Source organism: Chenopodium album, chromosome 11, assembly GCF_948465745.1.
Source record: "Chenopodium album chromosome 11, dcCheAlbu1.1, whole genome shotgun sequence".
In the NCBI taxonomy this organism is placed as follows: domain Eukaryota; kingdom Viridiplantae; phylum Streptophyta; class Magnoliopsida; order Caryophyllales; family Amaranthaceae; genus Chenopodium; species Chenopodium album.
The window spans coordinates 37517791-37531009 of record NC_137844.1 but is presented as its reverse complement, the minus strand read 5'-3'; the positions used below and the strand labels follow the sequence as shown (position 1 = coordinate 37531009).

The 13219-nt window shown below is 35.1% G+C and overlaps 1 protein-coding gene across 4 annotated transcripts in view; it reads right to left on the bottom strand.

The window, feature by feature from the left end:
* Positions 1–13219, bottom strand: part of LOC145567547 (uncharacterized) — a 38242-nt gene that overhangs the window by 13182 nt on the left and 11841 nt on the right. For 2 of the 4 annotated variants that reach the window (XM_081626848.1, XM_081626850.1), the window contains exon 12: positions 8347–8705. In XM_081626848.1, the coding sequence (XP_081482974.1) occupies positions 8701–8705 (5 nt within the window). In that variant the 3' untranslated portion in view covers positions 8347–8700. Of the gene's footprint in view, positions 1–6932; positions 7371–8346; positions 8706–13219 lie in introns of those variants that run through there. The other 2 variants (XR_014095682.1, XR_014095683.1) reach the window with 2 other exon arrangements.

The window sequence follows — 13219 nt, the reverse complement described above, 5'->3', positions numbered from 1 at the left end:
ATTTTTGATGTTTGATTATGAGTATTATATTAATTAATTTTCAGATTATGTTTTTAATAATAAAAAACCCGAAATTTTGAAACCCTAGATTCTTGATTTATAAATTATTGAAGGATTATGATATGTAGCGGTGTAAACCTTTGATTAAAGTGTTTTAAATTACAACAAGTTTTCATTAAAATATAGTGCTGGAATTTTTGGTAGAGCATTAAAAATCAAGTTTCTTTAAGGAATTTCAATTACCCATTAATTGGGATTAAAGTATGATGTTTTAAATATAATTTCAGCTTATGTTAAATAAATTATGAGGAGTTTTATAATAGTATATATTGTTGGAAATTTGTGTAGAGAGGATTTAATACTCTTCTATGATTTTAAATTGTAGGAGACTTTGAAGTGAGTGATTTCTATTAATTGTGGCGATATTAAGATCGCATTCAAGGTACGTTCACGTACTTAGCATAATTTTATTGATGTAGTAGCATGCTAAATGTGTTTAATTGATTACGAGTAGTATCATGCTAGATTTGGAATGGAAATTATAGTTTGGTTGTTATTGATGATTGGATTATGGAGCATGATTTATTTGTGATGGATTATTGGATGGAAAACTATAGTTTGGAATATTGTTTATGAACCACATATTTATTTGTGGCATGTTAGAGAGCATGTTTAATTAAACTAAATGTTTAATTTGGTTTGGAATATTAAAAAGGAATTTTATTATGGTTCATATAATTTTTATTAATGCTTTAAGCATGAGGAATGAGCTATATAATTGTCTATGTACACGAGAAATAAATTATATTTTTGGTGCCTTAGTACACTTAAGGTGTTTTCAACACCGAGGGATAGGATTTGTGGCGCTTTATGCGTTTCAGGTGTCATTGGCACCGAGGTAGAATTAAAAAGGGTTCAACATTAAATATTATGTGGTCACTAATTATTCAAGAATTAAATTGGTATATTTGATTGATTGAATAATTATTGTTGATTGAATAATTATGGTTTGAGAGTCATCACCAAGTTTAATAATCTGTAAATAACGTAAAGTGAAAGAGATTACGTACCAAAACTCTTGGAACGTATATACCTTGAGTATGAACATATGGGGGAAGTTATGGGGTTTTATATTTAACCATAACTTCTATTGGAATACAGGACGCTGTACATTCCTTTTATTATTATTATTATTATGCGCAGGAATTCCGCCACTTACGAGTGGTTTTTTATGCTGGCACGATTAACTCCCGTGTCAGTAACCTCAATTTATTGGGGGAGGTTAGTGGGAAACCCAATCGATGCGTAATCAACGCTAAATAAATTATTTAATGTCTAGTGAGAACTTTTATTGATTGTTGTATGCTTGAAAAACAGGTGCAACGAGGTAAGTTGTGTACTTTGTGTACTGATAGGGAATTGTATGCTAATGTGTTAATTACGCTTATGTACTCAGCTTTGCTGATTGTGTGTTTTGTGTATTTGTTGGCCTTGTCTTTATCTTGGCCCTATGATGACCCATTTTTAATGGAGAGTAGTGGAAATAGGTAGAGATAAGCTTTTCAGGTGATGAAGCATATTCATGGATGGGCATGAGTGAAGAGCAAATCATGCTAGTTTCTATAAGTATATGATGTGTTTATTGCTTTAATTATTTATGACATTATTATTATGCATGATTAACGCAAAGGTTTTGAGTTCGATTTGGTTTTAATAAGGGCCTATAATGGTTCCAAGTTGTAGGTTAATTATATTTTACTTTGTTTGACTTTGGTTTGACTTTACTTTCGTTGATTGACTTTTCAAGTTCACTTGTTTTGAATGGTTTTGAAATTAGTCTTCCGCTGTGTGTCTTTGATAGTTGCCTTAATCGTTTTCACGGTGGCGGTAATGTCTTAGATATTCCTATTTAAAAGTTTTAAATAGGGCAAAACAGGTATTTTAAAAAAAAGGAATTTCTAGGGTGTTACATCAAGGCTCCCTGGAGGGTGAAGATTTTCATGCGGACGAGTTCGAACTTGAAAGTCAACCCATCCTTCAGACCCTTGAAAAAATCTGTATAAGCCACTTCGTCAGACAGTCCTTGGATCTGGATTCTCACCAGATTGAACCGCCTAACGTATGAACGCAGCCCCTCTCTATCTCCCTGCTGCACATTGCCTAGATCAAGGCTCGTTTTTTTTGCAGGAATGTTCATAGAGAAGTTAGAAGCAAACAAGAACGCAAGCGTCTTGAAGCTATTGATACAACCAGCCGGCAGATTCCCGAACCACTGTTGGGCTATGCCCCTCAAGGTGGCTGAAAGCTATCATGATAAGTCGACGTAGATGCCGACTCTGACAGCTGTTGGGTCTTCTTTTGCTCGATGTACTGTCGAGCGTCAGAGAATGTTTTCTTGCTTCCACCGTCTGTACATGCCAGATGGCTTTTCTTGCCACCGTTTCTGGGAAACGAAGTCTTAAAAGGTTGATTTGGGGTCGAGCCTTCACCTTTGGAGCAGGGTGAGGAGTCGGCTGTCGGTCCCTGACCGACGTTTGCTTTCCAGGCTGAGCTGGTTTCTTGGCCGACTATTCCTTTCTGGGAGCGGTTGATCGTTCGGTGATCATATCTTTAATTTCACCCTTGAAGCTACTCATGAATTTCATGAGCTCATCTCGGGTGACTAGGGCTGATCCTGCCGCCTGGGATGAATCAGCCGGCTGCCCTGAGGGCTTACTTGTCTGTCCAGAGGCCTACTTAGACCCGCCTAACTAGCATTACGCTCCCGCCTATCTTTATGACGGATGCGCTTAGAGATGAGGGACCCGTCATGGGCCACATAGGTTTGATGTCTCCGTCGTCATCAGAGTCATGTTCCGACTGGACCACCACTTCTTCCGGAGGCCGATTGGTCTCTGGAGGCGGCACAGGTAGATCTTGTGAAGCCATCTTAGAGGTACTCTCCCCACAGACGGCGCCAAATGTTTCGGGTGTTTTTGTGTCCCTTAGGAGAGTTACAACTCGAAGACTGGATTCGACAAAGACGCCTGTACCTGCAAAACAAACGGAGCTCCAAATGGTCGGAGGTCCGCCTCTGAAGATTAAATTAGTACGGAATCGGAGTAAAACGTGCGGAAAGTAAGTTATCTGCTCGAATTCCGAGCTTAGGTGTTCTCTATTTTAGAGAGCAATAAATGCCTTAATGATTGAGACGTAAAGTTCAAGGTGTCAAAGTTGACCAATTATGGGGGGGAATCTCCCTATTTATAGGGTCTTAGAAAAACGTGCCCTACCCTAGGGTTTGATGACCTAGGGATTAGGGCAGCGCCGTTTTGCGGCGCCCCTTGGGATTTGGGCCTTGAAGGCCGCCACTCCCAGAGGGTACATCTGAGTGACATGTGTTGCCCATCTGGGAAGTCCATTTGGACACCTCTCAAAATGACATGTGTCATTCTCTTATTGGTCCACTTAGGGGTATTAAATACCCCAAATCACCAACCATGTTGAGTATCGCACAGATTTGCTAGTTTGGAGTTAGTATGCTTAGTGCTCGTTCTTCGTCTTCCAGTTTATGCTCTATTTACTTGTTTTGGAAAAACTTTGAATCATGACTTAAGAGGGAACCATACATCAAGCTTCTTTTGGTTACTTAAACTTTGATTGCTTGTGGACAAGCATGGCTAGTTAAGGGGAGCTTGATTAGTGGAGTTTCGATCCACGTTAAATGGTATTTTAATATTTTTACTTTACTTTTGAAGCACTTTTTTCCCCTTTATTTTACTCTTTTCTAACCTCCATTTCTAGTTTATTTTCACTATACTAGTCTTTTTCAGACTTGTATAATTTTGACCTATTTTTGGTGTTTTAGTGGTTCCCTTGAGTTGGCTTCACCCTTATCGCAAGTTAAAGGATCAAATGCATGTCACAATCTCTCCAACACCTTGGAGAGCCTCTTCTACATGTTATTGTCTCCCTTATACGAAATTGTAGACCTTAGACATTATTGTATTTTTCATTTCTACTCTCTAATCAATTAAAATTGGTAATTGGCATAGAAACTTCCTTTGACCCTCTTTTGTAATTTATCCATAAGGAAAAACAAAGTCATGTAAACTGTTGTTAGATTTGTCTCGATGTCTACTTTTCAAATATCAAATTTTTATAATTTTTACTTAACTATAATAAAATATATTAATAACCAAAATATTGCATCGGCAAGCGTGAAGTGACAAATAGTGCAATTAAGGAAAAAACGGAGGAAATAGTATTTAAACTCTCTTGGGTTCAACCGTTCATCCCGTTTGCTACTAGTTAGTGAAACCGAGTTTAGTTATTACTTGATAGATGGGCACACTCAATCATAAAAAAATAATTAAAAAAAAATTAGCAGGCATATGCCATTTATAGAAAGAAAACAAAGTGTTTTGAATAAATAAGAACTTTATAAGAGAAGTGTGTTAATTAAAAAGAAGAAATCGATGGTGGGGAAGGGAAGAGATCGATTTCTAGGTTAAGGGAAAGGAGGGCGGGGCTGGTTTTAGTGGTGTAGGAAGGGAGGGGATGCCAGGGAAGGGAGGAGGTCCATTTAAGGGGGTTGCGTTGGGGAGGGGAACGGTACTTTGGCGATGTTGTTTAGTGTGATGGCGGTTTCGAGGCTAGGTTGGGGTGGGTGAAGCAAGGGAGGTGTCGAGAATTGGTGATGGGCGTCGGAAATCGGGAATCGGGGTAGGTAACAGTGTTGGGTTGGGTAGGTCGTGACCACCGGCGATGGTTAATGGTTCATGGCTAGCTGGGTAGGCCATGGCCACTGGTCATGGTTAATGGTTCATGGCTGGGTGGGTGGGTAGGCCATAGCCACTGGCTATTAATTTATTTATTTTTTTTTTAAAAAAAAAAAATTATTCTCTTTAAAAGAAAAAGGAAAAACTTATTAATTTTTTTTTTACCAATAAACAAGCAACACGTGGCAATTATATTTTTTTTAAAAGAATTGAACCTTTTCTCCAGGTTACTGGTAAACGGGATTAAAGAAAGAAAACACAAATAAAAGTTGGGATTATTGCTGAATAATTAAAAGTTGAGGTTATTTAAAGTAAATTGAGCAAAGTTGAGATTATTAAAGTGTAGTTTTTCTAAAATCAATTAAATTTTCTATGCTCATGGATGAAGAATTGTAGATAGCACATTATTAGATAACCGCGTAAATCTGTATTTCTATTTTTCTTGGTTGATCTCTTTTGCATGCGGCATAAAAATTTCTTAAACAAAGTTTACTACAATAAATAAAATCTAGAAAATTTTATTAGAAACCACCTTTTAAATCTTTTTATTTTTATTTTTTTGTGAAAAACCAATTTTAAATTTTTGTTGCAACTAGCTACCAATTGCCGGAATGTAAATTTAGACCATTTTTTCCGATGTTAACCTAGCTTACTGAACCCTAATTCCCCACCACCCCAATACACCACTATTAACCTAGCTTAATGAACCCTAATTCCCCACCACCCCAATACACCACTGACCATCCCAATACAACCACTGACCACCCCAATAACAATACACCATCACTTAACAACCCAAAACCACCGACCACAGGTCGCCCACCCATTCACCCGCCCAAGTAGCAAAACCCACCGAGCCAACCCAATAGCAAAACTCACCCCAATCAATCGTGAAGTAGCTACCTACAACCCACCACCATAAAATCAATCCACTTCCCTTCAAAACCCCATATCTAAGCAGCGATTCGATGAGGGAAAAAAGGGTGGCTTCGATTGGACAAGTGAGAGAAAGGGTTGTGACTTGAGAAGGGAGGGAAGGGAAACAAAGAGGAGAAGAAGGAAATCAAAAGAGAAAATGTCATTAGGGGGAGAATTAGGGTTCATAATGGGGAAAATCTAAAGAGAAAATGTCGTTAGGGGGAAATCGAAAGAGAGAAAATGTCACGTGCGCAACCGGAGAAAGTGGTCAACATCCACTTTCCAGCAGTTGGTGGCAAGTTGCAACAAAAATTTTAAAAGTGGTTTTTGACAAAATTTCCTAAAATCTATAACAAAAGTCTATTATGAGGCAAAGTTAGTGTGTCCTTGAGAGTAAAAATGTTATTAGACTTAATATATTGAGTTTATTATTATCGTATACACATCAACTAAAGCAATAAAGCAAATTGGTGGCTTTTAAAGAGGGGATTTTCTAAATACTTCCTATGTGACTTTTTAATTACATCAGTTTTTGCAAATTACGGACTCCTATACAATTTTTAGAGATGAGAGAGAGAGAATAAAAAAATGAACCCATGCGATATGAGAGATATAGAGTGTTTATTAACTAAAAGGAAAGTGATGCAACTAATTTAAAACTTCCGTTTTAGAAAAGTGATGCAACTAATTTAAAAGTTTTGTTTTAGGAAAGTGATGCAACTAAAAAGAAACGGAAGAAGTAAAAGTCTTTGTCTACTTTTAATAGTTTGTTATTTTATGTCTAATTTCTGCATTTTCTAATGGTAACTACATGACTTATTGAGATTTAGAGTCAAGTTATAAACGAAGTTGCACATGAAATTTTATATTCCAAAAATCTCAAGAGACATAGCTGCACAAAAATCTCAAAGGGGATGGATATATTATCAAGCTTTTAAAAAAAATGCATTCCGCCACTGACCACTAGATAAGTATTACAGAGTAGAAAGGGAGAGAGCACCATGGACCAAATATATTCTTGTGAATAATACATCACCAATACACCAATTAGAAACATCTTGACATATAAGGCCCTAATATTTCATTTCAGTAAAAATAATTTTTAATTGGTAAAAATCGGTAACTTGAAAAAACAAATATAATTGAGAATCAGTAAAAATAAGTTTTCATTGGTAAAATAAATTTCAGGCAGTTTAATTAATCTCATTTCAGCAAAAATTTCTGCTCAAAAAAAATAACAATGTTTAACAAAAATAAGGTAAAGAGAATAGGGTCCAACTAAGAAAACTCAATTACCTAAACTACTAAAATCTCCCAACAAGAGAAAAGGAAAAAAGGGTGCACTACTTCACGAGTTTAGCAACATAAATGTAACTGTTACATAAATTAAGGCTTAAAAGATACATGTTCTTTCTTTCCAGATTCAACTTACAGGAAATTGAAATGAAGAACGCAAGGGATATAATTAGAAGGCAAAAACACATTATTAGTTGGCGGAATAAAAAGAGCAGGATGATACTTCAAGAACTCAAGAGTTTACTGTACTGTAGTTGTGCAAATCATTCTTCGCCATAGGCTGAGTCACTTACAAAATAAGGTTCCATTTGCTTTGAAAGGGTTGCTAAGATCAAGTTTAGTCTCAAGTCTTAAGACTTGTTTAAGACTTGGATGTGACATCATTTTTGGTGGTCCCTATTGAAAATAATGTAATCAAATTCTTGTTAAAACTCACTAAAACTTGTCCAAATTTATCACTTTAGCCCTAAAACTCAAATATATGACATATTATATGTAGAAAAGTGTAAAAAAAAAAAAAAGAGGATAATAAAAGTAAAATTGAAGTGGTCCCAATCTCAAGTCTTAAGTTGAGTTTTAGAATTTCAAGACTCAATTTGAGACTTGCTTAAGATTTAAGAAGAAAATGGGAGAAGTCTTAAACATAAGTCTTAAGACTCAAGATGATGATGTCACCCCTAGTCTTAAGACTTGGGGCTAAACTTGCTCTAAAATACATTTCAACTTTCTATATCAGGCCAACATATTCAATAAACTTTTCTGGGTTCAGAGCCCTGCAGATTTTGTTGGCACATTACACATTTTTTGGTTGAGCGACAGAATGAACACACATATTTATTTTGTTGTATCCACAAAGGGTTGTGTTATCAGTTTAGAATTTTTTGGAAATTGCAAGGGACTATCCTACTATATTTGCAAATAAGATTATTTTTTGCCATTTTGGCTATTAAAACTGGCAAGGGAAGCAAGGATAACATTCGCCATAAATATGAATTATTTTGTCTCTCAAATCTTTTCAATTTTGGCACAGAATGACCATATACATTTACACATTAAAGAATTAGTACAATGACATGTAGATGAAAAAATGTGTGAGCACTTGAATCAGAAATTGGTCAATTTTAGTTGGCTATAATTTGACAGTTACCATGATGAGTCTTGAAAGATGGAGATGGGCCATCAAAGCAAGGAGTAAAGAATTGAAGAGAAGGCTAGTGCCAGTGTGATGCTTACTTTAAAGTACAATTTTGCTCTTTGGGTCACCGATTGGATCTTCAGATCCCACAAATAATGTCATTGAAATTTTGAAGGCAAAGTTAAGATAACAATTTGTTTTGTTATTGAATCTTTGAAGGCAAAGTTGTGGAGGTACTTGTGTCATAATAACATCATAAATAATTTCTTGGATAAAAAAATTGAGACTGAGTTTAACATATTATGGAAAAGCTAGGATGGCTTCTTTCAAAGCAATATAGTATGGAGACTATGAACAATCCATGCACATTGAATAAAGAAGACAAAAACAAAAAAACTAGTAAAAGATAAGGCGGGTTTTAAGTCTAACCTAATTATAGAAATTACATCACAAGAAAACAAAATATAATTACCAATTTAGAATCATACTAATTGGTGGCTCACCATTTTTGATACCACTCCATTACTCCATATCAGCTTGTAGCATCACAAGTTTACTACCAAGTTGCTTTCCTCTTCAGTCCTCCAACAGTCAATCTGTTGATGTTTTTGTGTAAACAAGTGATCTCATGAATATAACATATGCTTGAAGTACTTTATGACCAAAGTAAAAAAAATGTTTCAATATATCATACAAACATTAAGTTACACATTTTTTCTTTAAAAAAAAAAAAAAAAAAAAAAAAAAGTCAAAAGCACCACCAAATTCCAAACCTAGGTGCAAAAACAAAGACAACAGGTGTTTTTAATTGTTCCACTAAATAAAAAGAGAACAACGCAAACAAACACTAGTGGAATCAGCAACAATTGGTACATTACAATGGCTACAGTTAAACATTGGTCGGATGTAGACGAAGTTTACGCGATGGTTTTAGGCAATTGTTGCCCGAACACCATTGCAAATCAACACTAAAATTGGAAATGTAGCAGTTTCATGGATTAGTTAGTTGAATGAAATAAAAATCCTTTGTTACGCTTTTGATATTGTAGTAGTTCAAGTTGATTGGATCATCATAGGTGAAAAAATTTGGGAGAATCTTCACAAAGTGCTGTAATTTGTGTGTGTGACACGTAGGAAATGAGCTAAGTAGCTAATCCATACCTCTAACACTAGAGCACAACTAGCGAAGGATATTTCTTCTTTAGAACAGTTCAGCTATAGTCTGTGCTGCAATTACAGACTCCAAGAATTTCTCTAGCATGATCTTAGCCAAATTAATATCCTCAATTTCTGAAGATCTTTTAGAACCTCCCCTGAATATTCTCTAAATCAACCACATAATAGTACATCGCCTTTCAAATTTGAATCTGAATCCTACTCTCATCATCATCCATACTCATCAAAATATTCTTGAAATCTGTTGAGGTCACTTTAGGTTTCTCTTTTGGGAGGTCTTTGATAAAATCAGGGAAAGGTTCAGTATATTTACCAATCTCTTTCACACTAAATTGTAAAGTGGCTTGCTTGTTAAACTTGAAACCCTTATTATTGGAGTCATATAATTGATACATGGCTTTGAAAAGGGTATTTAAATTTTCTTTTTTTTAGATAAGGCCGTGACAACAATTTACCAAAAGAAAGAAAGGAAAAAAAAAAAAAAAAAAAAAAAAGACATTGCTGTCGTTTTTTCTTCATCCAAACAAAAAATTTTGGTCAACCAGGAAATCTGGAATCAGAGAGAAGAAAGTTCAGATCATGAGTTTAGGACATAAATTCAAGATAAGTGGTCGGTAAGAATAACTCTTAGAGGAAGCATAAAATCCAGTCAAGGAGAGTTGTTATTGCTAAAAGAATTAAACTAGCCTTGTAAAGAACAAGAAGCTGTATGGGCATTGGTGTGCGCTTTACAAGAAAGGCAAAGAGGCAATATAAAACTAGTTACTATAGGCATAGAACGGGAATTAGTTTGAAAATACTGGTTTCAAGTCAAAGCACTGACTGAAATGCATTGTTTCGTGAACTCTCCTTTTTATAGTGTAGTTTGATAGCTTGCTATTTAGTATGATTGTAGAGTGGTTTTGAGCCTAGGTATTGTGAAAAATCAATGTCTTAGTTCACTTTTTACTCTATTTTTATGCATTTTGTTTGTATCACATACTACACTTCATAGGGTTGTTATTGTTTTTTATACTATTTTAGATCCGAAGAAGCAAAGCACTTCGTCAAAGAAGCAAAGAATTTAGAAGTAATGAGAAGGAGAAATGAGGCTATGATGGCTAATGGGGAAGCAAGGAAGAAGAATTAAGTCAAAAAAGGGCTTATGAAGACCCTCTCTCTCTCTCTCTCTCTCTCTCTCTCCTAATTTTTTATGCTTGTTAATTGCTCTTGCATGCTCAATCCATCTTTGTTTTATCTCTCCATTATTCAAATTGAATTCACGATAGCTTTAGAATTGATTGGTAGAATACTTTACACCGTGTAGTGAGTAGTTTCTTAGTTAGGAGGTTGAGTAAAAACCCAACCAAGTCATGGATTGATTAAATTGGATGTGCTGCTTGTACTAGAATTGATTGATTACATGTGTATTTTGGTCCCTTACTCACATTGAATATGGGGTTTGGTAGTGAGTTTTTTCATGTGCAATTGGATTATATCTTTTTCATGATTATGGTTGTCTTGTTCCAATGATTAGGATGCTTTAGTGTGATAATTTCAGTGAGAACTCCTAATTATTTGTGCTTCATGCTATCTTAGAACGATCAAAACACAAACTCAAGTTAGAAATCCACTTCTTACCATTGAGACTTGTTCTTTATCATGTCAGTTGTTTGATGTAGGAAATGTTTATGTTGTGACTTTGAAAAAGACAATGTTAAGTTCTCATTCTATCACCCAAGTATGATTCATGTTCATCCGCTTTGTTGATCTATCGGTTTGGTAGGTGTTGAATCTCACTCGCCCTAGCACTTATCTCCAAGGATGTTAATTAATTAAAATCCCAATTTGTGACCGAACTAACTTATAATTGTTTCATATTCTTGATGTACTCATACCTATTCCCTGTAATACGATTCTTTGCTTGCCCTATACTTGTCTTAGGTTGGTTTAGGTAAAAATATTGTTTGACTTTAGATTGTTTGACCAACGACCGAATATTCCTTTGCCATAGTCCGATAAACTCTCCTTTCCATAGTGTAATTCAGAAAATTCTACTTTCCATAGTGCCTCTCCAAATATAAGAGAAACGGTATTCCTAGAAATGGTTTCCAAAATTAGCCCTCTATGCATAATATATTGTTTTGCACTTTATAATTTTATATAGCCCAACTTAAATTTAATTTGCATCGGACCATATTTATGCAATTGAATTTTTCTTTTTTGTAGGGTCAATGAATGGAAGCTGAATAGACCCATAAATAGTCCTAACAACTCTTTTAAATTCAAACCCGGGAAAGGATGACTCGAAAAACAAGCCGGTCATAATCAAGTGTCTCTACTGACCAAATTATTTTGTTTGGATGAGGAAAGAAAGAGAACATTGTCTTATTTTGGTTTTTCTGTAAACTGTTATTAGTCTTGTCCAATAATCGGAAATTCAAACATCCTTCTCAAAGCCATTTGTCAATTTTATGACTCCAAGAACAATGTTTTCAAGGTCAACAACTCAGCCTCTTGACAATTTTGTGTAAAAGATGTAGCTTTAGCTCTCGACAATAAAGACACCAGGATAGAGATGAAATGCTAGTCCTTTGCCAGATTCAAAAACTGAAATGCTTTAAACAAGGATAAGCTAGGTAGTTGTACACTACTAATGTTCGAGCATTCCCTTAGCATTTTAGAATATATAAGAGAAAAAATGAATAGAAAATTGTGTAGCAAGGTAGGGATATTGGGTTTGATATGGAGATGCCTAACTAACTGAGCTTTGAAGGAGTGCTAGAACAGGCTGCAAGTTTTATCCAGGTGAGAAGATGAGGTGAGACTGAGAGTTGGAAGTGATAGTGTGAAGAGACAATACAACATCATAACTAGCCAAAACATCCATGAAAATGTGGCACATCTGTCACCTAGAGCACATATATGCGAGGCTGTTAACTAGCTTGTTTTGTGAAGGATAAGACCCTAGTACAAAATATGGCATGTTTGTGCTTGTCAGGTTTTCACACGAAATTCTTAATTGACTCAGAATATGTATGCGCCCTTTGAACACTGCTCCTGGTTAGCAAGTTAGGAAAAAGATTACGTCTCTTGGTTTGGGTATTTCTATAATGTGGTTTTGTATATGTTTTGGAAGAGCTATATATATATTTTTTGTTTGACACATTTTTACCAATACAGAACTTTAGACAAATTTAATTGACTTTTATTTTAGTAATCCCTCCGTCCTTTTATTAAAAGCTTGTATTCTTTTTTGGGCTGCCAAAAATTAAAAGCCTATTTGTGAATCTTTCTATTTTAGGATATAAAATTTTGACCAAAATAACCTCATCCCCCAATTTTAATCCCCTATAAGTCCGAAAAAAAAAAAGGTGAAGGTTAATAGCTGAGCTTTTCTTTTTATTTCATTCCCATAACCGACAATATTTCTCTCTCACTCTCTCTACACTCTTTTTCAAGCTTTTCGGTTCTTCATTTTTTTTCTTTGTTTCATATCTGTCTTTCTTCAAATCTTTGCACTTAATAAAGATTTTGCAAAGAAAATTTAGTTTTCTTGCACAACTACAAAACCCCTTTATTAGTTTTGAGTTTGTTAGCTGATTTTGCTTAGATCTGGAAATAATTTCCACTGTTCATTTTCTCTCTCCTCTAAAAATTCCAGTCTGGGTTTTATTTGTTGAATTATTGTTACCTTGATTTAACTCATTTTTGAGTGAAATTGTTTTTAATTGTAAATGTTTGAAAAAAGATTTGGTTGAGAGAACAAAATGAGGGTAATGTTTGTTGATTTACAGTACAATGATGGAGTATTGTTTACACCTTATAAATGGGTCGACAATAAACACTCGGCCAAAGCAACAATCATGTACCCCTCATCCTTCAACGAGCTTTAAACCTTTGACTGTCTAGCATTATACTCCATTAAAGGAAATCTAATCTTTTCTCGAAAAAA